Source organism: Anser anser (assembly GCF_964211835.1).
Source record: "Anser anser genome assembly, chromosome: 16".
Taxonomy (NCBI): domain Eukaryota; kingdom Metazoa; phylum Chordata; class Aves; order Anseriformes; family Anatidae; genus Anser; species Anser anser.
In genome coordinates, this window is record NC_139737.1 from 2,447,340 (window position 1) to 2,475,319 (window position 27,980).

The 27,980-nt window shown below is 48.3% G+C and overlaps 1 protein-coding gene across 14 annotated transcripts in view; it reads left to right on the top strand.

Annotated features, from left to right (window-relative positions):
- The window catches only part of KCNQ2 (potassium voltage-gated channel subfamily Q member 2), a 74,167-nt gene that overhangs the window by 19,786 nt on the left and 26,401 nt on the right, over positions 1 to 27,980 (top strand). For 8 of the 14 annotated variants that reach the window (XR_014572947.1, XR_014572948.1, XR_014572949.1 and 5 more), the window contains exons 2-11: positions 3,836 to 3,926; positions 4,386 to 4,512; positions 5,484 to 5,659; positions 6,736 to 6,861; positions 8,919 to 9,029; positions 9,662 to 9,757; positions 10,435 to 10,529; positions 18,084 to 18,152; positions 20,381 to 20,410; positions 25,797 to 25,850. Coding sequence is in view for 8 of the 14 variants with exons in the window: in XM_083801153.1 (XP_083657279.1) it covers positions 3,836 to 3,926; positions 4,386 to 4,512; positions 5,484 to 5,659; positions 6,736 to 6,861; positions 8,919 to 9,029; positions 9,662 to 9,757; positions 10,435 to 10,529; positions 18,084 to 18,152; positions 20,381 to 20,410; positions 25,797 to 25,850 (975 nt within the window). In the remaining 6 variants the exon portion in view is untranslated. Of the gene's footprint in view, positions 1 to 3,835; positions 3,927 to 4,385; positions 4,513 to 5,483; positions 5,660 to 6,735; positions 6,862 to 8,918; positions 9,030 to 9,661; positions 9,758 to 10,434; positions 10,530 to 10,820; positions 10,886 to 13,533; positions 18,154 to 20,380; positions 20,411 to 25,796; positions 25,851 to 27,980 lie in introns of those variants that run through there. The other 6 variants (XM_083801155.1, XM_083801150.1, XM_083801156.1 and 3 more) reach the window with 4 other exon arrangements.

Sequence of the window (27,980 nt, forward strand, 5' to 3'; positions counted from 1 at the left end):
GCGAGGCAGTTAGGCTCATGTTCAGCCTCATAAATGAATAGCTGGGCTGCAAATCGTGGCAGGATTGCTCATGTGAAGAAAGATGAGGGATGGTCCTGGTGAAGGGTGGGGGCAATGCGGCATCTTCGTCAGCCCTTGGAAGTCGTGGCATGGTCAGAGGTTTGCTTCTGGTTCACTGGAGATTCAAATTCTGCAGTGCACACTCCAGTTCTGATCGCAAGGCTTTCTGAGTCTTAAAAGTTGTTTTACGGACTCTGTTTATCCTCATTCTTTTCACCTTGGTTTCCTGTCACTGCTGCATTTCATGGCCTCTGATTTACACCGCTTTTAGACACTTGAAAGCCGGCGTTTTGCAGAGACCACAGCAAATGGATTGCTGGGATTACAGGCGGATTGCCCACGAGCATTTTGGTTTTATTTTAGCACAATTATCAATGCCTCGTTTACGTCCCCAAAGTCATTTTAGAGTCTTTTAAATGTTTTAAATTATTTTCTATTGTGCGGCCTTCAGCTGCCTGTAGTAAAATACTCCCTCCCTTCCAGCTTCGCTCCTTCTAATTAAACAAATCATTAATTATTTTCCCACTTCCAGGGGAAGGCAGCGAAGCATGTTACAGACACCGTCACTTGTGCTGCTTCCTTGTGTCCTACCCATCCCCTCGTGTCCAGGAATCCAGCTGCTGCTGATTTATTCTGCTGGTGCTCCACCAGAGGCAACTCAAAGTCCCTGCATGTCAGCAAATGCTTCCTCAACACAAGTATTTCAGGAATAAATGTATTTTTTTTGATTGTTTTTAAATCTGATGTAAATGAGTGTGTAGATTCCAAGGGGCTTTCTTTGAGGAGCTTCCTTTTGGAAGGAAAATAAGGTGATTAATCTGAAAAGCCTTACAGGGATTTGGTCCTACTTTTATGAGAAAGGGAGAAAAAAAAATCCTGTTTCAAATCATTTTAAGTGGTTTATTTTATTTATTTTTTTTTGAGATCACTCATTTCTTTTTCTATTGCTAGCATGACATGCAGCGGCTATGAAATCGATGTGCAGATTTTGTGCCAGGATTTATAAGTCGCAATAAGTTTGCCACGGCTGTTCTAAGTCAAACCTTTGGATGCGAAGCCAGACTTTGGAAGACTTTACCGCTATTAGCAGCGAGATTTTCTCAGCTGAATCTTGGCTGAGCTTAAAGGTGGAGGCACCAGGCGTGAGGTCTGGCTGGTGGGCGAGGAGGCGCGGGGCCACGAGGTGCCGTCCCCATCAGCTCCCCCCGGGGAGCTCGGAGCCAGCCCCAGCCGTGCAGGGCCCAGCTCCCGTCTGCTCGGGAGGAGGACATTGTCTCCTCCAAAGCTCTAAGCAGAATTGGCATCTTTAATGTGGAAATCATTAGGCGGGACATAATTAACGTTCCTTATTGCACATTAACATTACCCAGAGTCAGGCCGCAGACATAATTTGCTTTGATTAGATATGTAGCTAAAAAAATTAGATTCATCCCAACCTCTACGCTATTTATTGGCCTGTTTCCCTTTCACTAGCTATCTGTTATTATCTGGAGCCCTTTTCCTGTGCTGTCTGGGCGGATTAGGTGAAATTAAAGCAGTCAGCCTTCCTGTGCCTCGCTGCCTGCCCTCCACGGGGGCTCAGAGGATGAGCGCCACCTCTGGCGTGGATGCAGCTCCATGCAGACCCCAACCCCACAAATTCAGTTTCCTTGCAAAAATATTTCATTCTCTTGGTCCTCTTTTAAAGTGTCCTAGAGGTGCGTGGACCGCAGTGTGGAGCAGAGCAGCTGTGCATCACCGCGGAGCTATTTTGGGATGCTTGTGCAGCTCACCCTGTGATGAACCAGTGCCTGCATCCCTTGGTGGCAGGACGGTTCCTTACCTGCTGGCCGAACATCCCCATCGGGCCTGAGGCAAAGTGCGTGGGATGGGGGAGCTGCTGGCCCACCTTAGCAAACCAGGGTGTGCAAGGCTGAAGTGCTGATATCAGCACTTCACTTTCAGCACCTCCCTGGGCATTTTATTGTGGCGTTCGGTCACAAAAATACATCCACAATGTCCTACTTCTTCAGGCAGAATATGTAGGGTTTTCCTTTTCCACCTATCCTTTTCCATGATGTATTTTTATTTTCCTCTTCTCTTTCTTCTTTCATTGATTATTCTTTTGTTTCTCACCCCAGCGTAGGAGTTTGCAACAAAATCTGGGCCAGCCCGCGAGCGGGGCTGCCCGACCCAATTGCAGCTCCTTCCCTTTGTACCAGCAGAGTCTACAAAAACCTCCCTGGGTGAGACAGACGACATCAGGGGCCATCAGGAGTGGGATTGCAAGGGACATTTCCTTACACTCTGGGGGTTGTTTCAAGTCCCCAAGTACCAGACCGGAGCAGAGGAAATCTGCAGGGAGAAATCGGGGAATTTCCTTACCTGGTCTGTGCTGAATGGGGCTTGGTGCTGATGAAGCTCAGCCCTCGTGGAGATGGCTCTGAAGGTCTGTCCCTTCCCTCCCTGTTTTAGTCCTGCCTGTGGTTGGAATAAATACTGCAAATCCCCCTGCTTTCACTCGTTACCATGACGTTAATGGCCATTGCAAAGCCACAAGCATGACCTGGTGGTGTGAAACTCCTTTTCTTTATATGAAGGAGCTGCGCCCACCAGCTGAACCGTGCCTTATAAATACTTGAAATTCAGTTTGTAGGAATGTGAGACAAAGCCAGACACATGAATTATTTAATGCTTTTAAAGAATGCAGCTCTTAGCTCCTCCCTGCGCTGGCCTACTTCGTTGTATCAGCAAATCGATCGTCAGGAAATTAATTTCCCTTCTTTTTGTTTGAGTAAGCAGTGGGCAGCGTGGGCTGCTGGAAGCCTTCTCTGGCTGTGAGCAGATGCCAGGACACCTCCGTAGCTGCGGAGCTGGGCATCAAACGTCAGAAGAGGGTCGAGCTCCTGTCACTCATCCGCTGCTTTTTATTTTTTATTTTTATTTAATTATTTTTTGTGGCATGGGCAGCTCGGTGGGGACAGAGCTGGGAATGGTGGCGGGGACGGGGGGTGGCACTGCTGGGGCTGCTGCTGGGACAGCCCGGGGTGGCACTGGGCTTGCAGCACGTCAGTGGGAGCTTAAGTGCATTTTATTTGATGTTCACGTCTGTTAAATCCTTGGGTTTTGGGTAATCTTTGGGCAAGAGGTGCTAGGAAAGCTCCTAGCTGAATTAAATCTGGAAGGATGCCAGCCTTTCTGGGCAGTAAAGAGTTAAAAGAAAAAAAAAGAAAAAAAGTAGAAAATAAAAAAGAAAAGAGTTCTTCCCTGCTTGTCTTGTGCTTGTTGAAAGCAGGCTGCAGTACGAGCTGACACGATGGGGGAATGATCTCAGAGGTTATCGCAGTCCTGTGCTGGAAGGGGAACTGGGTCGGTACTGGCCAAACTGGGACCAGTCCAGCAGGTCCTCCCACACAGTCCTTCTAGCTCACAGAATGAGGGACTTTGCGTTGTCTTTGCACCTCGGTTCTCCCCCGCTGCCCAAGCACGAGCCCTGCGACCGATCTGCAGAGCTCAGTGCAGGCAGTGGAGTCCCAGCCCCGGTTGTGAGAGGCCTGGGTGGCCTCGTTACTGTCACCTCTTGTCACTCCAGAGCCAGCGAGAAGCCTCCTTGCAAGGAGGGTCAGTGTTGTAGCAGCGTGGTAAATACTCCTATAGGAAAACATCCAAAAATGCTCTCTGGACCAGTTAAACCAAGTGCAAAAAAATTCCTTCTCAGAAGACTGACGTTCTCTCTCTCCCTCTCTCTTTTTTTTTTTTTTTAATTATTATTATTTTTTATTTTTGTGTTCTGTAGTTTCCTACTAGTTTTCTCCTGCCTGGTGCTGTCTGTCTTTTCAACCATCGATGAGTACCAGAACAGCTCGGAAGGGGCCCTTTATATTCTGGTAAGTTGGGATTTGCAAATGAAGTGGTCCATAGCACATTAAAACAAAGTCAAAAACAACAACAAAAAATTAGGTTGGGAATTTTTAACTTAGGCAAGAACTTAGTGTCACTTGCGAGCCAGCATCTATTGGGACCCACAGCTAAGAAATAGGAAATGGAGAAAAAAAAAAAACAACTCTTCCTGAAATCTTAAAATTTTTCCTTATTTTTTTGTACTTTTTGAGGTGTTCAGCCTGTTTAACCCCCTCCCAAGGGGGAGGAATTGTCAAGGGAAAACCCAGCAGAAAAAAACTGACCATCTTTCCAAGCTGGGCTCTCCATTTAATGGTCCTGGTGCAGGCAGATCTGCGTTATCATTCCTGGGGTCTGCAGGGTTCGGGCTGTGGTTTTGTCATTAATTCTGGAGCATGTTCTTCACCACACTTCTTTCTAGGCTAACGGCATTGTCCTCTCTGCAGGAAATCGTCACCATCGTGGTGTTTGGGGTCGAGTACTTTGTAAGGATCTGGGCGGCTGGCTGCTGCTGCCGGTACCGGGGCTGGAGGGGGAGGTTAAAATTTGCCCGCAAGCCTTTCTGCGTCATCGGTAAGTCCTGCATGGGATTTCCTGAACTAAAATGGCTTTTACAAGAGCTTGCTTGCACAATGCTCCAATTTCTTGGTTGTGTTTTGGGGATTGATCTTCAGCTCTTTCATGGTCACTTGGAGAAGGGAAAGAGGGTGAAGGCAAAAGTCCTACTTCGCAGCTGTGTTTGTTCTTATTGTATATGAGGCTGCCCTATTTTCTGCAGAGCTGGGAGCCATCCCATTGCCCTGGTACCCCAAGCATCACCAACAGCTGCCCACAGCCGTCAGTGCAGGGTAGGGAGGGGATTTAGCCAGGAGAAGCTGAGTGTAGGAGCTGGCGTCCCATGGCAGGGGTCCAACCCCAACATCAAGTCACTCCCAAGTCATTGCAACTCTCCCTGTCTCACTTTGCCTTCCCTTTTGCTGTTGAGCTGCCCCACAAGGGAATTGTGAGATTTAATTAATAGAGGGAGGCTTTCGGGATCCTTGGGTTTGGGAATATGTAGAGCAAGGCTTCTTTTCTTGGCCTCTTTCTTGGACTTTCTGTGAGCACCCTAGGATCGTTGTGGTGAACCTGGGGATTCTCATTCCCTGTTTAGATGGGAGTTCACATCTCTGGACAGCGCAGGGTAACAGGCAGCTGCGTTAATATAAAATATATAAAATAAAAATAAAAAAGGCACGTACCTTGCAAGGACTTAGCCTAGTTTAGCCCTGAACCATATCAAAATGCAGTCGTGCAGTATTGGAGGTATTTTCTATGGGAAGGATGACTGTGGAGAAGAAAACTAGAATGGTTGCATCAGGTGTGCAGTTGCTCTTTTTGTCCAGGTTAAGATTTCTGCTGTGCCCTTCCAGCACAAGACACAACTCATAAAGTGCCACTTTCAGGCACAAACTTCTGCTGCCAGCAGCAGTAGATGCATGCCACCCCATCTGGTAGTGGCTCAGCAGCGCTTCTTCAGCTTTGGATGCCCTCTCTTCCTGCAGACATCATGGTGCTGATCGCGTCCATCGCCGTGCTGGCGGCGGGGTCCCAAGGGAACGTCTTTGCCACCTCGGCGCTCAGGAGTTTGAGGTTCCTGCAGATCCTGCGCATGATCCGCATGGACCGGCGTGGCGGCACCTGGAAGCTGCTGGGCTCCGTGGTCTACGCACACAGCAAGGTGAGCAAGGATACTGCCGTTCTTCACATTTCCCCCGCCAGGGATACTGCCTCGGTTTGGTTCTCCATCCCAAACATCTCCCAGGCTTGGGAGGTTGGGAGGACACCATGCGGTGATGTGGAGAGCAACGCACGAGGTCTGCATAGGTGTTTGCAAGGAATATCTTGAGCGTGGTGGCCATCTGCACATTTATCTCATTTCAAACAGTTAGCAATTAGCCAGCAGCCTTGTTAAGCGCAGGTGTTGCAAGTGCTTTGTCTAGGATGCCCACTTCAAAGAGGATGTACTTCTGAAAGCATGCCCTGCAAGCAGCAGCCTCCAGCAGGCACAGTTATAGTGCCGGGTTCCTCTGCCCAACGTGAGGCCACGTACCAACCACAGAACCGATCCCTGGTGTTGAGGATTCTTTTTCGTTTTCTCCTGATGGATTTATGACGTTTCTCCTGTTTTCTGCACTTTTTTCTCTTGAAAAGCTTAGATAGGTTATCCAAAACTTTGTAAAAGTCACAGGGAATCTGTGGGTCTCTTTTGTCCACCGTTGTATTAATTTCATCCGAAAATTTTCAATCCTGTGAATTATAAATTAAAACTTCCCTGGAACTGGGGGATATTATTAGAGCAGAGCCTTGCAGCTCCTCCCAGGTAGCAGAAGGGATGTGCGCTATGCAGAGTCCCCAGAGATTTGGGGCTCACATTTCAGTTTTATGCCTGCTTCTTGGTGTGGTCTGGGGAAATCATTTTTTTTCTCCTCATTTCTGTTCCACATCTTTAAATAATGGAGCAACGAATGCGCCTTTTCCTTCTCCTTTTGCTGAGTGTGTTTAGATGATGGGGCCTTCAGGATGGGGGTCACCCCGTGTGCGCTGCAGGGCCACCACCAGCACGTGGTCCCATCTCAGACCTCTCCTTTCTGCACTACATTAAAAACTGGCGCTTCAGATCTCCAGCCAAAGCCTAGACACACACAAATGCAGAGAAAGTTCAGCTCTGAGGCCAACCGCAAGCAAGTAACTCGGCTTTCGGAGATGCACACCAGGATTGCAATTATTCTATTCTGTCCCTTAATGATCTTGCAGGAGCTGATTACTGCCTGGTATATTGGCTTCCTGTGCCTCATTCTGGCCTCTTTCCTGGTATACTTGGCCGAGAAAGGAGAAAATGAGCACTTTGATACATACGCAGATGCACTCTGGTGGGGTCTGGTAAGTAATTTTCATAGAGCAGTTGCTGGTTATTAAAATAAAATGTCCATTAACCCTCCATCTTCTATCACTTATGTGAGGAATCGACTTACAGGCTGCTTAGTTAACATTTTTATTAAATGGCTTCAGGCTACTCCATTTAGCTAAATTCCTTAAATAAAGCTGGTAGAAAATGCTATGGGATCGCGTTTCTTGAATTAGCCGGAGTTGCAAGGCAGGAGGGAACTCGCACGCTTCTCAGCCACAGGCCTCAGCTCCGGCGTGACAGTAGAAGCAGATCTAATAAAGACCCCATGCTACTGGGGGCTTCTATCATCATTTTGAGAAATACAATATTGCTGCCTTTTCATTATTTATAATCGTGCTTGGGCAGCGTGCTGTTAAACGCACCGGGCTATATTTTATAAAATTAATGCGGCCTAAGTACCAGAAAGACTTGAGTGCTGAAAGCGCTCCCTTTTCAAATCTTTGCTGACAAAAGAGGAAAGGGCAATACTCTTAGTTTGCTCTGTGTACGCATGGGAATTATTGGATTACCCGATTAACAAAGAGAATTAATGACGTTCTAATCTTCTTGCATTATTGTTCTTCTGCTCTGACACTGCAGTGCTAGTTTGGCCTTGATTACAAAGCATGTAATGAAAATCCCAGATCTGATCAAACCCCAGTAACAGGCTTGGGGAGGAATCGGCTGATCAAGCAGCTCCTCTCTTTCGACAAAGGGAAAGAAACACTGTTAAGGCAGTAAATTGCTTTTCAAGCCCCTTGGTTGTGACAGAAAATAAAAACAAAGCCCAATTTGACATAACTAGAAAATAAACAATGAGGGAAAATTGACAGCCCGGATCAGAGCTCAGGCTGGGGAAAGCCACGTGCAGATCTGTCCCTGCTTCCCAGGCTGGGAGAGCCTCTTGCAGGGGAGTACATTCCTTATATTCCTTATTTTAGGACATGGAAATACACCAAATTGTGTCGCTCCTGACTGTCTTAGGGTGAAATTTGAGCTTCATTAAAGCGAACTGGTTTTGTCATTGTCCAACTCACAGGTCCAGTATAGATAGATGCTAAGAGAAGGACAAAAAAAGTCAAATTTCACATTCAGAGGTTGTCTCCTGGTCTCACCTCGGTGGTTCCAAATCCTCGTAGTTGTTTACATAAACTATAAAAATTTAAACCCCAACTTTGCAGCGATTAAGGAGACAACATTGCTTCAACTCGGTGTTTCAGTACGGAATAGCCACACAGATGCATTTTACTAAACGCTTTGTCAAAATGGCATCTAATTGATAGGGCTTTTAGTGGGTCCCATTAAACAGTGCTTTGGGATCGTACTTCCATTTGTTTGCAAGTGATTTTGCTCCAAGTTAAACGCATGAGGTTTGCAACGGCGTATCAGCACGATGCAGGGGCTCTGCCAATCCCTGGGGACAGCTCTGTCTATGGGATGGGGACCCTCGGGGTCCTTTGGGCAGAAATCTCCAAAAAGATGTCCCTCATCAGGCCGTCCCTCCCTGCTTTGTCCTGTGGGTCTGAGGCTCTCCAAATCCTTTCCACAACCTGAAGGGATGCCTGGAATTTTCCATTTGTGAAGCAGAAAAATCACCTTTTCCTGCAGTTTGAACCTCAGGGGATTCTTTGTCTCCACCACGTCTCTCAGCTCCTTCCCCAAAACACACACACCAGCTTGCCAGCATTTCTTGGTGCATTACAATAACACCAAGGAGAGGGAAAATATCCCTAAATTAGGTTGTAGGAAGCAGCCATACTTCATCCTGTTGGCTAATGTGCTGTTTTTAAATTGGAAGGGTAGGCTGGCTAATAAACACTGCTGGGAAGAAGAGGAATAAACAGCACCAGCTCTTTATGCATGCAAATAACCCTGCTGTCTGCCGAGACGTGCTGGAGGCGAGCTGGCCCTGCTGCACCCCACATTTGTCTGCTCGGGGTGCACGGGGACCCCAGCCCTCACCATCCGCTCTGTTATCGGGGAATTTTGGTGGCATTGCTTTATGCTCAGTAAAGAGCTGTGTGACTTGAGGGGTGGTCTCCTTCCCCAGATCACCCTCACCACCATCGGCTACGGGGACAAGTACCCCCAGACCTGGAACGGGCGGCTGCTGGCGGCGACCTTCACCCTCATCGGCGTCTCCTTCTTCGCCCTCCCGGCCGTGAGTAGAGGCTGCAGTGGTCACTGCGAGGGGGCCGAGCTCTTCTTCTGGGGCTGCTGGCAACCCAACGGCTCCATCCCATAGCTTAATGTACCCCAAAAACTCCCAGCTGCTGTTTCCGAGTCAAACAGAGAAGGGAGCAGAGGGGAAACCCCATCTGAATAGCCACAGCGCAGGCACCGTGCCTACGAGCAAATGAGATGGGAAATCTGGATGCGGTTCTGCACAAATGAGATGGGAAATGTTTACTGAAGTGAAAAACCATATTTCTGCTGCTGTTCCTAGGGGTGGCTGTGCCATTTCAGCAAATTACCCCTGTCCCTTTCACAGTGCGTTTCAGTGTGTTGCACGGATCTGATTTTTCCCGATGAGGATAATTTGCCAGCATGGTGTGGCTTTTTCATATTCTGTCAGCTGGCTGGAGGTGGTTTGGTAAATGCAGTCATTTCAGCCAGCACCAGCAAAGTTCCCTTTTGGGGATGTCTCAGATTAGGGCTGCTCCTTCCTTTCCCCATATATCTGAAGCAAAAAAACGAGACAAAACAAGCCTTTGGAGGGAAAGCTGGCTGCAACTTCTTGGTTAGAGCTTACCTAATGCTCCACTAACTGCAAATTTTCATCCTTTTCCCCAGGGCATTTTAGGCTCAGGGTTTGCTCTGAAGGTTCAAGAGCAGCATCGGCAAAAACACTTCGAGAAGAGGCGGAACCCAGCAGCGGGCCTGATTCAGGTTAGGACCATAGACAGGTTGTATATTCCTGATTTTGGGGTCTTAATGGATGTTTAGAAGCAGGGGAGGAGAAAAATGGGGCCGTGTGTGTAAGGTGTGAGACAGCAGCTGGTGGCTGGTCTTGTCTGGGGATAAATGCCAGGAAGTCAGCCATGGGAAAATAGCATATGTGGTAGGCAATCTGGGGGAGAAAAGAACGAAATCCAGCCCAGTGCAGTGAGACAAACACACTAGGACAGTCTGTTTTCACCATTTTTTTATTTTTTTTTTAAAGAGAATATTTATACTGATATAAAGTTACAATTGGGAGCATTTTCTTCATGATAACAGATGTCTGCACAGAAGGCTGGCCTTGGTGTCTATCTCGGAGATTTGAAATGAAAGTCATTTTACATTCCCCTGCTCTTCCCTTCACATTTTTTTAACTTCCTAATGTGCAGCAGCACGTGTTTGGTACCCGACCTCCTCCTGACAGCGAGTGCCCGGTACCCACAGCATTTTGGGATCAGCTGTGTCGTGGTAGCACCCCAGATTTCTCGTATGTCAAATCAAGGAGAGGGCAAAATGTTGGACCCATCCCACAGACAAGGGGCGAAATCAGTGCTGGCTGAGGTTTATCAAACCGAGGGCACCTCCAGCTGTGCCCACATCCTGCATCCCACCCATCTCCCCCGCAGGCGGCTTGGAGGTTTTACGCCACCAACCTGTCCCGGACGGACCTGCACTCCACCTGGCAGTACTACGAGCGCACCGTCACCGTCCCCATGTACAGGTACCTCCTCCTCGCGCTGCCCACCTCGTCACGCCACTGTCTCCATGTTTATTTTTCGTTATCTGGATATACGGTTTGGTTTATTTATTTACTTAAGTTTTTTAAGAATTGATTTCAAGAGCTCCTAAGAGCTGGTATATGCTTTTTCTTTCGGAGTTTTTTTTTCTTTGTTTTGTTTTGTGTTTCTTTTTGACTCAATTTTAATTTCCCTGTTATTTTTTTTTTCTTTCCGTCTCTGTGTGTGTGTACGTGCTCTTCTTTTCACCCTTATTTCTCCACGCCCGGGGGTAGTTGCGTTGGGTTGTGACAGTTGCCGTGCCCAGGTGTGAAGACTCCCAAGCTGCCCTGGACCGTAGGTAATCTTCTCCTCGCCCTGTGTGCAGCTCCTCGCGCCCGCTCGGGCTCTCCCTGCTGCTCCAGCCGGTCTCTAATGGTCCTTCTGCCTTTCAGCACACTCCTGTCCCTCTGGGCTGGCCAGGCGCATCTGGCCTCGGTCCCCCTTTCCTTTCCTTTTCCTTTTTTTTCTCTAAGAGGAGAAAAACCAAATCAGGATTCAGTGAGCGTTTTCCCATTTCTTGCATTTCATTTATCCATCACCAAGTGTTGACGTGAGTAGGGAAGGGCGGCAGCGCCGTGACGGATGATGCTGATAAAGCACCGCAGTGTTTTACCAGCATCCGTCCTGCTTCCTTCAAGGGGGGGGACTTGTTGTTGTACCCAGGCAGCTCCATCAACGGAAAGGACCCAGGTTAGAGCAGGGGCTTGGGAGTTCAGAGTCTGATGGATAAGGGAATGTTCTCAGGGTCAGCAGCATCGAGGGGTTTTCCCCAGATGCTACAAAGCAAAACGTGGCCCTTCATTTTCCACTTCACGCCGTGCTGCAGCCCGGGCAGGGCTGTGCATCCCTTTCTGGTGTGTTTTGGGGGGCTGCCTGGATCTCTCTGGGTTTGCACAGGAGTTGGCAATGTTGGTTAGATATTCCTGCAGCTTCATAGTCTTTTTGGGGGGTGTGATGGGGCTCCTTGTGGCCCCTACTCCTTGCGGTGCGGAGCTGTTGTCCAGCACCAGGTTGTGCCAGTGCGGGTGTGACTCAAAATCCCCTCTGTGTTTTATCTGTGCGGTGCCTTTTAGCCCTCCAGCAGACGATGTGCATACATTTCCCAGGGTAAGCATTAGCCCATATTTCAAACGCAGCGGCCAGTCTGTTAATCCATCTTAAAAGCCTGTTGGAAGTCACATTGTCGTGGTCAGTAAGTTTTCATTGGATTCATTCCCAGTGTGTGTCTGATCGGTTGTTTTTTTCCCTAAAGAGATTTATGAACTGACTTCAAGATTTTGCTTTAAGAAAAAAAGCAAACAAAAAAACAATCCAAACCACCCAACGAAACAGAACCCAATTGTTTCCCAATAGCATTAAGCCCACTCATCCAACTCTCCCTCTCGGTGTCTGACCTCCTCGCCCTCCGTTCGGGGCGCTGCTTGAGGTCAGCTGCTGGAGAGGACGAGGGTCAGAGCCTGGCCCAAAGTCCACTGCAAAGCTCAAAGCGCCAGGGTTGGCTTCGGTGGGCTTTGTCAGGTGTTATTGCTCTCTGAAAGATTGAACTTACCACGTGGCCAGACATACAGGGACACCCTTTTGCCCAAGAATGAGTGAGTCCTGCGCTTCCTGAGCACGGGTTTCTCTGCTCTCAGCTTCATCCCAAAACCCCAATTCCTGTCTGTGCACAGGCAACAGGAATGACACCCAGGAGGGTGAGCCCCAGCTGCACTGACGGCTTCAGCTATTAGCCATTTTTTATTTTTTTTTAACCAAGAAAGGAGTGAATATCTTTTGAGTCCATTTTGGATGCGTTCAGCTAAATTAACTGGAAATATTTTTCTCCTAGTTAAAAAAAAAAAAAGGGGGGTAACTGTATGTTCTGGCTGCCGCTTCCATCTCTCTCACACTGTCCATTTACCCTTCCTACCCTCTTCCCTAAGCCAGCTGGCGTGCGCTGACAGCCGTGAGCCCCACACCGGGTTAAGGTGATGGCTGCTGACATGCAGCTGGGGCGCACGCCGTGCTTGGGGTGTGGATAGGAGGGACACGGTGCTCCCCTCTCCCTCCCAGCTGCTGGAGGTGAGCTGCAGTCACCGCTGTCTCGGCACCTTTTCTGCTCAACATCGGGCTGCTTATTCCTCTTGGAAGGAGCCCTGTGACTTGAACTTGTCTTCCCAAGGCACCTCTGAAAAGACTGGCTGCTTGGTATCCCAAAATGGGTGCACGTGCCCTGGAGGAGTTCACGTCTCCACAGAACATCACTCAGATCACTGCGGTAGAGCTGGTCTCACTCCTCTGGGGAAAATATGGTGGTCTCCGAGAGAAGCTCAGATTGGATCTTTCAACTCAAAACGTGGTAGAAGCAAACCCGCAACGTGCGTGCGGCTCCTGTGTATGCAGGTTCCCTTTGGGCTCGTGGTGCACGCACAGCTTGGTGCCCCTGCACATTTTAACCTGATACACATCAGCCACTGGATTTGCTCAGGAAAGAATCTGCTCTTTGTTATCACTTGTGAGAACAAGGCCTTGATCTCAGCTCTGTTGATATATTGGTTTTCACTGGAAAAAAGCTACTGGAATATGACATTGGAGTCATCCGTCTGGCCCAAGGAGTCCCTGGCTGATGGGACTGAGGGCTGTGGATGCTTCCCAAAAGGTCTCGGAGGCCCCCACATTTTCCTTGCCCTGTGGTGTCCATCTGCTTTCAGAGCAAGGTGCCAGCAGCCTGTGCCCAAGGGTGACAGCGGCGCGAGGGCTGCAGTGGGGAGCGAGCTCAGCTCACGCTCAGTGCCCACCTGCACGCCTGGTCCCAGCGCATCTGCACCAGGGGATACTCTTCGTTCATATGCTAATTTTCTTTATTCTGTTTCTTTTCTCCCCTCCACTCCCATCCCCCCCTCCCCTCCGAACCTATATTTCTTTCTCTTGTCCCTTTGGTTTTCTTTGGTGAAAACACTTGAAAAGCACGCAAACGCAAACATACGGTGCCTCCAGGTATGAAGTGCATGTGACTGAAGCTGTGTGTCATGTCACTCCTTGTTCTTCGTTTGGGACTGTAACATGCAAAGCCCTTTTTAATTAAAAAAGCGAAACCAGAAACCTCTGAAGATCAGTTTTTTTCAAAGGAATGAGTGAAAGTGCAAACCAGGCTCCCCATCCTGCTGCCTGCAAACTAACTTCATGCACCTCCATGCACATTTTAGCTATTGGTACACACAAGTGTTGGGAAACTGTCTGCCAAAATGTCGGTTTAAGGAAGGAGAATGTGAGAGTGCTTGATAAGCTTGCTTTTTTTTAAAGGATGATTTCTTGATGGTCTTACCAACCTCCTCCAAATCATAACAACGCTTAACAAGAAACCTTCCCTGTTCATGCTTCTATTTCCCTTCTTCCATCACTCAAGCGTGTTCCTCTTCCCCCAACCTTCTTTTCCCATCCATCGGTGTACCATTTATCTCACTTCATGCTGTAGGAGCTGTGCCCACCAGGTAACACCACACCTGCTGCCTTTGTTTTTGTGAAAGGTTGTGGTGGCACCGTGGGACACATCAGTGGTAGTGCAGAATAAAATCACAGCAGTGGCCGTGCCTGCTCTTGAGGAGGAGGGAGAGACTGAATGCAGGTCCAATATGCTAACTGAAATGATCGCTCAGGATTTCCCCCAGTAATCCAGTCTGAGGTTTGAAAAAGGGATGTTCCACCTCAGCAGGATTATTGTTTTAGTTTTTCCTTCTGAGACCCAGAGCCAAGCAGTTATTAGTCCCAGGTGTTCCTTCTGAGATTTAACTTTTTTGGGATCTGTCCAATCGAAAAGATGTGTAAATGGCTGGGTAAGATTTATTACAAATAACATTATCTCAGGTTCTGCAGAAAAGAGTATATCAAATGATAGGCATATTTTATATGAGGTAGTAGATATCTGAAGGTGTAGTAAAGTCAATATTTGAAGATGTGGAATAAATGCAAGCCATTAATTCCACATCTTCAAGACTGTGGGCCAAGCTCTGTTCCTAGAGCAGTTTAAATCTTCACTGGATGCATTAACACTGTTAAGGCTGATGTGATTTAGTGCCCGATTTCCAAACCTGGTTCCAGTTTTCACAGATGCAAGTTTTACCACCTTAGTAAATCGTACTTACCGCTTTGTCTGTGTGCTTAATTTATAGCAAATTGCATCAGTGATTGCAAGTATAAGATTATGAATGCATGCTATGTTGTGCAGAACAGCAGCCTGCTTTGAGAATTGGGCATTTTTCTACTGCTGAAAGGAAAATAAAACCACAACTCTTCCATTCCAGTTCTTACATTAAAATATTTTATAAGCTTCATAAATGTTCCCAGTTATGAAGAATAGCTTAGGCTGGAGACATAAAGTCATGGCGAGGGTAATAACTGGCTCCTCATAGGAACTCCAGCACAGCATGGAGACTCATTTTGGTTCCCATCCCAGTATCCATCTCCTTGTCACCCTCTGCTTAATCGCTCATACTGGGGCTGTTCAAAAAAATCATCATCGTCTCTGTGTGCGTGTTGTGTGTGTGTCTGTGTTTGCTCCTGCGCACTGTCGTGTGCTGCTGCCCTCTTTGTGTTGTGGGGTTTTGATGATGTCCTGGCCGGAGGCATGATATCCCCACTGTCCCCAAATGCTTGAACGTTATCTGTGCTACCAGGGATAGCAAATTCGCCTTCCCTTTGGCTGGGCGAGCCTGTAACTGGAGTTAGTGTGGTGTTTCTCTGTGCGGTTCTGGGGTGGGTGATGGGAAGCAGCTATAGGTACCGCTGAGTCCCCTGCAGCAGCCAGCGATGCAGATGTGTGCTCTGGTGGGTAGCATGAACTGTGTGTGCTCCTGTGGTGTGCAGATCTTCTCACCTAGCTCCCCTTTAACCGAAACTTGCTTCCCTTGCTAACAACTGACACACGGACTGGGAGGAGAGAGAGAAAACGTGAGCCGCCCCAGCTGGAGGTTCTTTCTCCTTGCCTTTTGAGGACACGATGACACCTGCTCCACCTGTCCCTGCGTGTGTGCACACCAGTGCAGGATGCGCTCTGTCCAGCGTGTTACAGCAAGGCTCAGCTAAAGTGCCTTGCAGAGCCCTTAGTTAACAGTCTTTTCTTTGAGGTTCTGGTGAATTAATGCAATACAATAGCAGTTTTCCAAGCTGCTCTTGTAATGGCAGGTTAGACTGAGTGCTCGGTTCAGATTAAATTTTAGGTCAAGTATGTGGCTGAATTAACACACTTCTTTAATAACCATATTTTCAGTAAAGCATTCTTTTTTCCATCACACATCTCCCATGCCCACCACCTTACTGCAGAAACAGGGAATTTCCATGTTTGCTTGTGTGTCATCACCTTTGCATAGAAGCTTCTGTGGTGGCCTGAGACCTTGTCACCTTCAGCACAGTACAGGCTTCATGTTATGGGCTAATGCAAAGAAAAGACCCATCTGGGATCCTGAATCCTTCAGCCTAGCGAGCAAATGAGGTCTTGAGCTCTGAGTTGCATCGGAGTCCTGTATTTGTGATCCCAGCGGGAGAAAGTAGGGCTGCTGTCCTGTGTTCTGCTGCGCATGGACTTCTCTGGGAAATTAACTCCCTGAAAAAAATAGTTGTGTCCCCTTCATGCACTTTGTGCATGATTTTATGTACCACCTTCTCCCATCTTGGAATGAAGCTGCAAGCCCTGTGGTGGGTTTGAATGGAGGTGACAGCCCAGCACTCGCACACTGCGCCAGTGCACCAAGGTCAGCTTCTTCCTGGCGTCTCGAGTGAAGAGGATCATTAATTCATCGGATCAGGATGTGCTCTTCTCTGGGTGGAAGTGAACAGAGCTGGACTGGGGAGCTGAGCCAAAATTTTCAAGCCTATTTTTATTCTTTTCTCCATACTTAGGGTTGGAAATTTTTTTGATTGCCTCAATTTTGTGAACACCGAAGCTGTTCTGCTGAACAACTGCATTTTGAGTATGTGCTTTGCGCATGCAGAGGAAAGGCTTTTCCAGTTGCTTTTTTTCAGTTAGAAGAAAACTGTAAAACTGCATCTTAATGGCTGGAAAAATGCGGGTATAAATATCCTTGCCTTTATTTTATGGTTAGCAACAGCCCCATTTCTTACAGCACCACAGCCAAGACCAGTCTGCGAGGGGAGTGCAAACGCTTGCAACCCTTTCCTTCCAGTCCTCAGCTGTGGTTTTGGGGCAGTTTGAGTAGACCCTCCTTGCTTTCATTAAAACCAGCGTAGCTTATTTTCCAGCAGACAGAAGCAGACCTTACCTGGGAGTTGTGGCCCTTTAGGCCATCACCCCAGCCACACAGCACCCCCTCCGGCCTGCATCCCATCCTCCTGCTCGCCTGTCCCAAGCACAACCAGAGGCAACAGCTCTGCTGACTTCGCACCCCCTGGACCAGGTCATGATGTGTGGCACTTCAGCACTGACATTGGCATGCTGGTGGCACAGAAAGGAACTTGCAACAAGCCATGGGCTGGGCCCCATAGGCCTCGACCCCAAATGCAAAGTCCCCGAGCAAGCTCGTAAGTCGGTGCTGCTCTTCCCCGCCATGTGCAGTGTTCTCCATCCTTCCCCAACACCTCCAGCCCACATCGCTCCCAGCTGGGGCCTGACTAAGGATATTTCAATGCAAAATGTTTATGGAGCAAGCCCCAGGCTCCTCAGGCCTGAAGGCCGCAGCACGCCCTCTGCTCTGTGCAGTCAGGCTTCCTCTTCTGAACCAAAGAAAGCAAAGGTGGAAAAGGGAGTTAATTTAGTAGCTTTCAACACAAGATAAGGAAAAGAAAAACAGTGTAGTAAATTGTTTTTATTTTGATTTTTTTAATTGTTCACCAGGATTTCCATTGTCAGTCTCTTTTTAATGAAAAAGAAAAGAAACCCCCCGTTCCTCACAGATCCAGATGGCAATAATATGTGATTATGCCTCTTTTTTGGGGCAAAACCTGACACAGACAGCAGGGAACCAGCTAATCTTCACCCAGAGCACACTGCCTTTTCTCCTGGGGTGCTCCTGGCCTCAGGTCCCTGTCTCCTCTGCCCCTCAGACTGCTCCCTCTCATCCATCTCCCTGCTCCCGAGAGCAGCAGGGTTGAGTTTTCTCATCTGCCCCCAGCACTGGAGCCTCTTTCCACTTGATACACAGCCAAAGCACTGACCTCCAAACAAACCACTGCCCACAGGCAGTAAAACAGCTCTCCTGCCAAAACACCGCGGTGCTGCTCAGAGACCCTGGCAGCCTCTTTGGGAGGTTAAGAGCCCGGTGCAGCAGACAAGTTTCTCTCTCTCTCTTGCTGTCCCTCTCTCTCTTCCTCACCTCTCCGCCGCAGGGCACTGCTGGAAGCAGCAGGCAAACCCCCTCCACCCTTCCCCAGCTGTCCCCAGTTGCAGTCGGTGGCACAAAGCTGGTTCTAGTTGAAAGGATGGGGCAGCGGGCAAAACTTCCAAGGTGGGAGGCTCTGAAATCAGCTCTGCCTGAATATTAACCACCTTTCTTCTCTCCCTCTAGACTCATCCCGCCTCTGAACCAGCTGGAGCTCCTGAGGAACCTGAAGAGCAAATCGGGACTAACGTTCAGGTTAGCAGCAGAGTTAGGAGAGCTTGGAAAGCTCACGCTTCACTACCTTTTTTTTTTTTTTTTCCCTTCCTGCCTTTTGCATATTGACAACCTTGAAGATGTGAGAGGTTTTGGCAGCTGATCCCCATGGGTTGTTCAGCGACCTCCTCCCTATCCCTCTTCCATGCTGCACATGCATTTATTCAGCCTAATTTGTCTCTGGAGTAATGTTACAGTGCTTGGCTGAAAATGCAAAGTTGTATTTTCAGAGGTTCAGATCAAGGTAGTGTTCCCAGTTTTCCTCTGACCTTTCTGTTCTTCACCACCCTCAGAGGAGACTCAAGCCCACGATGTGCTAATTCATTCCCTCCAACCTTTCCTCACCTCCCCCTGAGAGCAGGCAAGATGTTAGTGGTGAGAAAAAGAAAAGGGACACCCTCATAGTCTCTTGCCCCAGCCCATACAGCATGTCCTGATTTCCTATGGCTTCATAACCAGGTTAAAAAATCACAGATCCCACTGAGTTGGAACACAGCACATTGTGGCGGTGGGTCAAACACGCAGCGCTGCTGTGAGCATCCTCTGGGAAACCATCTTGGTTTCCAGACCTGCACTGTGAATCCATCAGGCCAAGCCTGACGTGTCCGTGTGGCAAAACAGCCACCGCAGCCATGCCCCATGCTCTCTGCTGGTCACACATCATCTCTGTGGGGGGATATCAATCAATGTCAGCCAGAAGCATCACCTCATTTTTGCTAAATTTGCTGTGGTGAGGTATAAATTACTGCCCCGGAAGACAAGGCATCCTGCAGCTTAAACAAGTACTCAGGAAGGCTCGTTTCTTGTGGTTCCAGCAAGCCAGGGTACCCGTTTGGTGAAAGGGGAGTTGCAGACCCCTGGGGACAAAGCAGAGATGGTGGCCTTGCTGCAGCACGGCTGCTGGGCTGGGACGGGACCTGCCCCAGGGCTGCGTGTCCCTCCAGGGCACGGAGATCTGGAGGCCCATGGGTCTGATGGCAAACTTTAAAGCGTGAGTATCTAAGCTAGTGCCTGGGGCCGGGCTTTGAAGCTGGGCTGAGCACAGAGCAGAGGGCAGGGGGGCGTTTTTTAGTCTCTACAGGCTGCTGCCTTCAGCAGACGGGACAGGGCTTGGGGTCTGTGCAGATCTCGGGGGTCTAAGCTCAGGGTGAATGCAGGACCAGGGCTTGTAAAGCATCACGCTGCGAGGCAGTCGAGCTCCTCCTGCCCAGCTCTTCTTGCAGTCCAGTTTGTCCCCACCAGAGACAGTCTGTGCCAGGTGCCAGAGGAAGCAGACTTTTCTGTGCTGAGACACACAATCTGTTCCCTCTCTTCTGGAGTTGCAAGGGCAAGGCTGGTTCAGGGCTGTTTTTTGCAGTTTCCTACCGTGAAGGTGTGAATAGTTGAAAGCATAACAAGTTTTCCTCATTGCTGCAGTGAAATGCCACTAAGCTGCCTGGTCAGTAAAAGGGATTTTTTTTTTAATGTGGCCTTATGTTGGCTTGTGGTGCTAAGTCTATCCTTTTGCAGGTGATGATTTTTCAGGACAATCAAGTGGTTCGGGATCTCAGTAGGAGAATGATTGTAAAAATTGTGGCTCCCCACTCACTCCACAGTGCCTTTGCCAACTACTTTGGCAAAGTATCTGCCAAAGGCTTTGGAGGCAGAAAGGATGCTAGGGGTGCCAGGGCCTGGGGTCAGGGGTCTGTACCCCTTCCCACCAACACCCCCCAGTACTATGCATTAGCACCGGGAGCGATGCTGTGCATCAGCAGGTCTGGCATTAGCTCTGTCCTGATGGCCAGGAAGGATAAACAGATACCCCAGGGTCACAGGAGATGTTCAAATCCTTCCCTACGCGCAGAAACCACTCAAGGCCATGCATTTCCAAAGGAAGGGGCCACTCTCTGAGCCCACAGAAGTCCTCCTGTGCTCACACAAATCACACAGCCGTGAGGTGTCTCAGTCCTGTGTAGGCACAAGGGTGGGTTGGGATCAACTCTTCAGCCCTGTGCATTGTATGTGTCTTCTCTGAGGTTGTGTGAGTCTCCAGTGATCTCCTGTCCAGGCCAGAAACTCCAGGAATTAAGCGCTCCTTTCCCTCTCTTCTGTCCACAACTTCCACTTAGTTGTATTGTTTGGTATTGTCTTTTCGTTATGTTTTAACAGTGAAGCAGCAACATCTGTTGCCACCTGACACCATGCTAATGTACTATTGCTTCTGTTTAAAGGAAAGAGCAGCAGCCCGAACCATCGCCAAGGTCTGTATCACTGCCAGCACGCCATCCCCATGCATTACCTGTAGATCTCTATGTACGTGTGTGCGTGTGTGTACCATGTCGTGGCGCCATCGAGGGAAGCATTCTAGGTATTGACGTGCTTTTTCTGTGCTGTGGCAGTCCAATGTACCTACGTGTAACGCTGGACCTTAAATCATATCTTCCTTCCAGTCTGCCTGGGGCTGTGGCTACGAGGATAGCGAGGTTGTAGGGGGAGAGGGACAGCGGTGGGCAGCACGGGGAGAGCTGGCAGACCTTTATCCGGGGCGACAGCAAGGCTCTGGTTTATGCTGCTTTTCTTTTCTGTTGCTGCTGGAGTTGTAGCTGAACAGTTTAATGCAGGCTCAGGGAGTGGGTGATGCCTTGCCTGTGTCCCCAGCACCCAGCGCTGTGCCCGGTGGAGGGGATGTGGGAGCACGAAGCCATCACCACCCCACCGAGCTGGCAGCTCCCGAACCCTCTGGCTGCAGGGCACAGAAGGGCTCTCTGACACAGCACCACGTTGGGTGGCAGAGACACGCCGCCCTGCCCGTCCCTTTGGCCTCCCAGCCTGCGGGTGAAGCACAGCCCCTGCCCTGTCTTTGAGTCCACGTGCAGAGCGTGCTCGGCTGGGCGCCTCTGAGATGTGGCAAGCACCTTCCCAGAGCAGCCACGAATCTGACCTCAGGGAGAGCTTTGTCTATTCACATGTCCCAGGGAAAGCAACGGGTCAGGCGTTTGGGATAATTCGGGGATATTTTTTGTCCTACTAGAACTATTTAATTCTGGAGGTTTTCCTTTATTTTCCCACTTCTTTCAAGAAGCAATTCTGGCATTCAATCTCTTTTTTTTTTTCTATTTTTTTTTTTTCCTCTTAGGAAACAAGTCACAAAACTGATGATCTGTGGAGGTCATCTGCTTGGCTTTCAGATCTTCCATCTCATATCTCAAAACTTAGCTTACAGCTTAAATATTGCAGATACTGACTATGTTTTTCAGAAGCGTAACTACAACCCGGCATTTTGCAGATGTAACTTTCTGCTGTGCATTTTAGCTTATCAGAGGACAGAAACTAATTTTTTCCTAGCACAAAATCCAACCAAAGATGTCTGGGCAGATACAGTGACAACTAAAGGAAAGAAATTTCATCCTTCCTTCCTTGTTTCCCTCCTTCTTCCCTTCCTTCCCCACACCCTATTCTTTTTTCTGTCTTTCATTTGAGCTTTTCTTTGCAAGCAGAACCTCCATAGCACTCCATCCACTCCCTGCCAAATAAATCAAATCACCAAGATCATGTTTCAACTAGCCAGAATTTTTATTTTTTTTTCTTATTTGGGGTGTCTGCTAGTGCAGTGAGAGTGAAGGCCGCCTCCATCTAGCTTTATTAAAACAAGGAGGTGCTCTCTGGGAGCAGAGCGAGGCTGAAATCTTGGCCACTCACCCTTGGCATCAGGAGGGACAGAATTTTAACCCAAGGGTCTGGCTGCTTTGCTGCCTCATCTCAGCCAGTGCATACACTGGCTGCATCAAAGGGTAAATCCACGTTTCTTGCAGCCACATGACTGCAGTGAGAAGAAATCTCTCTTCAACCCGATCAGCTCCATAGCTGGAGACATCTGGGAACGGATGGTCCCTCCTAGGGTCACACCAGCCTGCGTCCCTGCAGTCTCAGGCACTGGTCTTACTTCTGCGGGCATTTCCCTTTTTATCTCTGCCCTGCCTCACAGGGTTCATTTTCAGCACCGAGTACAATAGGTTAGATGGAATATTTCTTCACAGAAGTTGCAGGTTTTTCCTGTTCATTTTCAAAATTGCTTTCTTAATCTTCTGTCACAGAAAGAAGTAAAAATAACCTTTCACTGCCCTTTTTTCAGAGTATTTCTTACTATGTATAGCTTCTTCATCAGGGTCGTTTCCAAACGCTGCTTTCCTGCTCCTGCATTTGTCTCTGGTGACACCGATGGTTGCTGTTGCCCTCCCTTGTAAGATGCTAAACCTGGATCCAGGAGTGCTTAAGCTGAGGTCTGTGGCTGCCGTATATGTGACCATAGAGGACTTTCCAGATTGTTCAGTTCAGCTGACAGAGCAAAGCCAAAGCTCTTTCCTTCTGTGCTTCATTAGGACAACATCACTTCTACCTGCTCCTGCTGCCCATTTCTTTCTGATAATGTCTCAGACCTCAGGAAAGCATTTTTCACAGAGGTCCTTATATTCAGGTCCCTGTATAAATAGGGGGCCCAGGCCAGCTATTTTCCCGAATAAGTCTCTGAATCTTTTACAGTCCCACCTGCTTTGATTTCCAGCAGCCTCACAGTGATGCTCAGTGTGTCATCCTGCCCGTTTAGAAGAAAACTCATCCTCTTTGCCAGCCCACCCGACAGGGTATCACCCAGCCATGGTCTGTTTCACATGGTGACCGTTTCATATAGGAAACTCCTCAGGTTGAGTCATCTCTCCTTGCAGACCCCAGCACCATGCTATTACTGCTTTGGCCAGTGAAGGATTTACCACTTTCCATTTCACTAAAGTGGTGAAATGTATATTCTTTCATCTGGGCATAGCTGCATCTTCCTCCGATTGTGCCTATGCGTAGGGAGTGGCTGATTTCCTATATCCACAGCAGACACCCTGCAAAGTCCTTACAGCAAACAGAACAGAAATGGCTTTTCTGCTATGCTGATTCTTACTATATTTGAAGTCAGAACAGAGATGCTGGCCTGGCTCGTGGGAACACGCTGTGCAGAACAAGCATTGCCTCGTCCGATTCGGGAACATCCCCAATGCCCTGCCAGCCCATAGGGTCTTGCCTCTGTGTCAGCAACGATGCTGCCCTCTGACTCCAATGCTGCTGTGGCTGTGCTGATTTCTGTCGAGGCAGCACTGGGAGAGCTGCTGCCTGGGCTGGGAGGACACCGGGAGATGACCGGGTTAGCGTGGCGGAGGCTCGGGGTCACCTGGAATGACTCCGGTGGCCTTTGGTTGGGTCTTGGCGTACACTGGGGCAGCCTGTCTGGGAGACAGGTTATGACTTTTCTCTGTCATCTCTGTTTTGTTTCCCACCGCAAGCTTGTCTGCATCCATCTCTGACCGAATGCTGGGCAGCCGTGTGCTGACCTGCTCCGGGGGGACAGGAGCTCAGCTCCCATGACGTGGAGCCCAGGCTGCCATGAGCAGAAAAGATGCTGGCATTTTGCTACGGACCCCTTCACCCTTCCTATTTTCCTCCCACTTTTAAAAACTGCTTACGGAACCTCCCCTGTTGGCAGTCGCTTTGGGCGCTGCATCCACCCGGTGCTGTGCATCGGCCGGGAGGAGCAGCCGCCTGCTGCACTAAGTGAGCAATTCGGAGAGGCTGATGGGGTTTTGGTTACTCATATGCTAATCGGGCTGAAAATTTACTGTGGCATCTTGTCTCTGTTTATTTTGTCTTCTGATTGTAATGTCAAAAAGGCAAACGGATGGTTAGCCAGGGCTACGGAGGCTCCTTTATGAAATGTGTGCTCCAGATGCTCCTTCCCAGATGGTTTGGTACACATCTGAAGGCATCCATGACCAGATTTGTTCCTCTCGTGTTTTCCAAAATATGACTGGGCAAAAAGCTAAAAATTAACGAACCAGATGATCACAGTAATACATTCATTTCAGAAAAAAAAAAAAAAAAAGAAACAGAAGGATTCCAGGGAACTAGGAAGCTAAAAGTCAGATTACTTTGTCCAGCATGAGTTAAGTTCTATAGGGAATGGGAGGAACCTCTTTCAAAGGTCCTCAGCTGTGGTTTGTCCTCGACCCTAATGAACCCAGCAGCAGGACCGTGGCCGTTACATTGGGTGAATGCTGGACTGGGCTACTTTGTAATGTGTATGTATATCTGTGCGTATATATCTCTATATATCAGTGTATGTATATGTCTGTCTGAGATACACACGACACTAATAGCTCTGCTCAGGGGTGTGATTAAGGCTTTTGTACGCACTGGAGGATGCCTTTGGTTGACTCATTGGGCCCCTGCTCCCCCAGCCTGGGGTGGCACCAACCACTGCTGCCCGTGGGAGCCGGTGTCAACCCTAGGAGCCCACAGGGCTGTGTTAGCCTGGGTCGGTGTTTGGCCTTTTAACCGATTAAACCGGTGTCAGAGACTCATGCTGGGACTGACAGTAATCTGGAAATAATCAGTTGCCTTTAGGGGAGCGGATTATTTGCACAGAAGGGACCGCATCTTTCTGTAGGGACTGCAGAGGAGGCTGAGAGCCCGGGTAACCCATCCGTCCCCCCCGGGCTCTGCATGCTCAATATCCTGCTCCCACACCGTGATGCCCGGACCCCAGCTCCAGGACAGCCCCGGTAGTGCCACCAGTCCTGGGGACGTGGGGTCCTGTTCTGAGCACCCGAGGAGTGCCCGGGAAGGGGAGAGTGGCATCGCCTGAGCTTGCACCTACCACGAACCAGTAGGAATTTCTACAAATTCCTTCTGTGCATGCCCACGAGCTCTTCCAACTGCTGAATTCAAGCTGAAAACAAGACTGGGTTTTTGTGCCCTTCAGCCTTTTCAGTCTGCCTGTGAATTCAGCAGGGAACACTGGTGGGCGGCTGCGTGCTGGTGGCTGGGGGGGGCGAGTTGGGGCCACCCCATCACCCTGCCGCAGGCAGAGGGCTGCTCCGTGGCCTGGAGAACCCTCATGGGTGGCAATCTCTTGGCAGGGCTCACGGAGCCGTGGTGGGGTGTCCACAAAGCCAGGATCACCCCAAAAGTGTTAGGGGCCATCAGACAAGCATGATGAAAACCAAGCGTGTGAACGCTCATGTTCAAATGCCTTCCTGTAAAGGACCGCACCACACTCCATTTTTATGTATGGATTTTTTTTTTAATGCCAGGCTTAATGTAATGCTATTACCTTTATGAGTAGTGCAAATAATTCAGAGATTAACTAGCTCACTTGGTGAGATTTTTTAATTTTTATTTTTTTTAAAGAATAAATTCAAACATTTCAGGTGTTGCTGGAGAATACAAATTAAATTTTTGGCTCTCCGTACTTTAGAAAATTAAAATATGGTCTTTTTAAATCTATTTAGAGGAAGAAGAACATACTTTTTGTTCCCAATGCAGTTGAAAATTGTCTTCCTGCAGGACTCATTCAATTGTAGATGAACTGATGCCACCAATTCAAAGCAGGATGTGTCATTTCTAATAATGACGTTTATTGACCACAGCAAGACAAGTTTCAGACACCCCGTTAATTACTTTTTTTTAAAATTTAATGCTGAAGCATAAAAATCCTGTCATGAACCTGGCCCTCAAATCAGCTGTCTTTTAAACCTAGAGTTAGTAATCAAAAGTTTCCTGTCTGGCATTTGCTTCCAGGTCTAATTTTTACTCTCCCCTCATTTCCAGTAAAAGCAAACCGTGCAGGGAGTCACTTTGCGGATGCTGCTCAGGAAACTCTAGGTACCACGGGAAATGCGTCGCACGGAACTAATCAAAAGCTGCACGGCTCATTCTCCCTCTACCCTGCTACCACCCGTTCTGATCACTTCTCTGCTTAATAGAGGTACTAGATGAGTAAAATAAAAGCGAAAGAGCCTCCCCATTGCCCGCTCAGAAATTAGCGGCTTCCTTGTCTGCTTATCATGCAGAACTCATTGAATCGCAGAGATGAGGATGGGGAATTTGGTCTGGGCTAGCAAGCCAGTGACTGTTCAGCAACAAAGGAGGCGAGGAACCGAAGTTTAACAAATGATGGAAAACTTAAAAGATAGTAATCTTTTTTTTTAAAAAAAAAAACAAGACCCCTTCCTCCCTGTCACTCCATCCCTCCTCAGGGTCCAGAGAATCCTTGCAAATTGAATTGCACTGTACAGCAATACGAAGTTAGTAGCACGAGAAATGCCAGCTTCCCCCTCCACTCAGTCACCATCCCTTTGGCTCTCTGAACACTGCAAATTGACCTTTCCTAGTCGTGTGGCCTTTAGAAGCCACGGCTTGCCTATCTAGCACCTCTACTACGCAGCTAGAGAAGGACTAATCTTAGCCTGTCCCACCAGACGTAGGGGATACGGGTTCTCCTTAGCCTTGACATTGGCCTTGTGAATGGGTCTGTTTCTAGATTCAGCGGGGAACAGATAGCTAGAGCAGAACGATTTGTATCAGCCCATGTTTTCATCTTTTTCATCGAGTTGACAATTGCTAGGTGGCTTCAGAGAACTCCCAATGAGCATCCCTTAGTGCACCCATCTGATCACCATGAGGGCACACAGATACATTTATTATTTTCCTTGTGTATAAAAATATCTACTTTTGTGCCTGCACTGGAAGAGTCTCTTCCCCTGCCCCAGACATCGCTTTTCGGCAACAGACATGCACCTTCTTGAACTACCAATGCCCAGAGTTTGCATGCTTTGAATGCTGGCAGGTGAACCCCATCAGCTCTTCCCCCGAGGCCAGGCAGGTGAAAGCCCAGGAGGGGCAGGGCACTGAGTGATGCAGCATGTTTGTGAAACTGGATTTTTGCATGCTCTTTCTTGGAGTCCATTTTAATTCTCAAAATCACCAGTCTCTGTCTCCGTCAGAAAGCCGATAAACTGCAGTTATATCAAAAAAAAAAAAAAAAATGTATCTCTGATTTTCTCCATTAATTGTTCCAACTTATATCTTTTCCTTCCTTGCTATTTTTTTTTTCCCTTGCTGGTTACTTTTATTACGTGTCAGACTAGAGGCTAAGACTCATATCTGAGACTTGTGTGTACCAGAAGCTCAGAAGTAGTGTGGTAAATCCCATCTCTGAATGGGTAACAAAGAGTCAGGGGGCGTGATCTAGATTTTATGACAGCAGTTCTTGTTTGATAGTCACGATGGCAGGTTTCTGGTAGGAAACTGCTGTACCTGGATAAATAGCCTGAATCTTTGAGTTAGCCTCCTGCTAGGTGTTTTAATGGTACTTTAGCACCCCTTGAAATTTATCTTTGAAAGGACTGGTTTAAATATTGGGTAATTATCAATTGCACAGACAACATTTCAATACATTTCCAAAAGGCAAAGATTTATTTAATAGCCGAGTTGGAAAGTTTATCATACCTTCTGTAGTGTTTCCATTTGCCAGGTGAGGTTGCTTATCCTTGGAGGATGAAATGTAATGCGGGCAGGGACTCCTCCCAGAGAAAGGCTCCTTTCATTGCTTAGCATTGAGGTTGGTTTGGGCAGAGTTTAAGACAAGCAGTGATGTTCGTAATGCTCTCCTCTCACCTGTCCGTGTCCAGTTCTGTTTTCTGGAAAATCAGCCACTCTGATCTTAATGTCTTTCTTGCATGTCTTTCTAGGCATGAATTTTTAATTGGTAAAGCCAGTTTTCCTATGTTCTACTGAATTCCTTCCTTCTGTGGTCCTCATTTCATCTCCTCCATCTTGAGTTCTGTGAGGGAAAGGGAGGATGAAACAAATTATTATCTCAAGATCTTCTTAATCCATTGGAGACCTTGCAAAGGGGGATTACGGGCTGTGCTTCTTCGTGCCACAAAGGAGTCTTGAATTTTGGAGTAGCTACAAGGGCATCTTTGTTACCTGCATCCTGAATATAGTTTT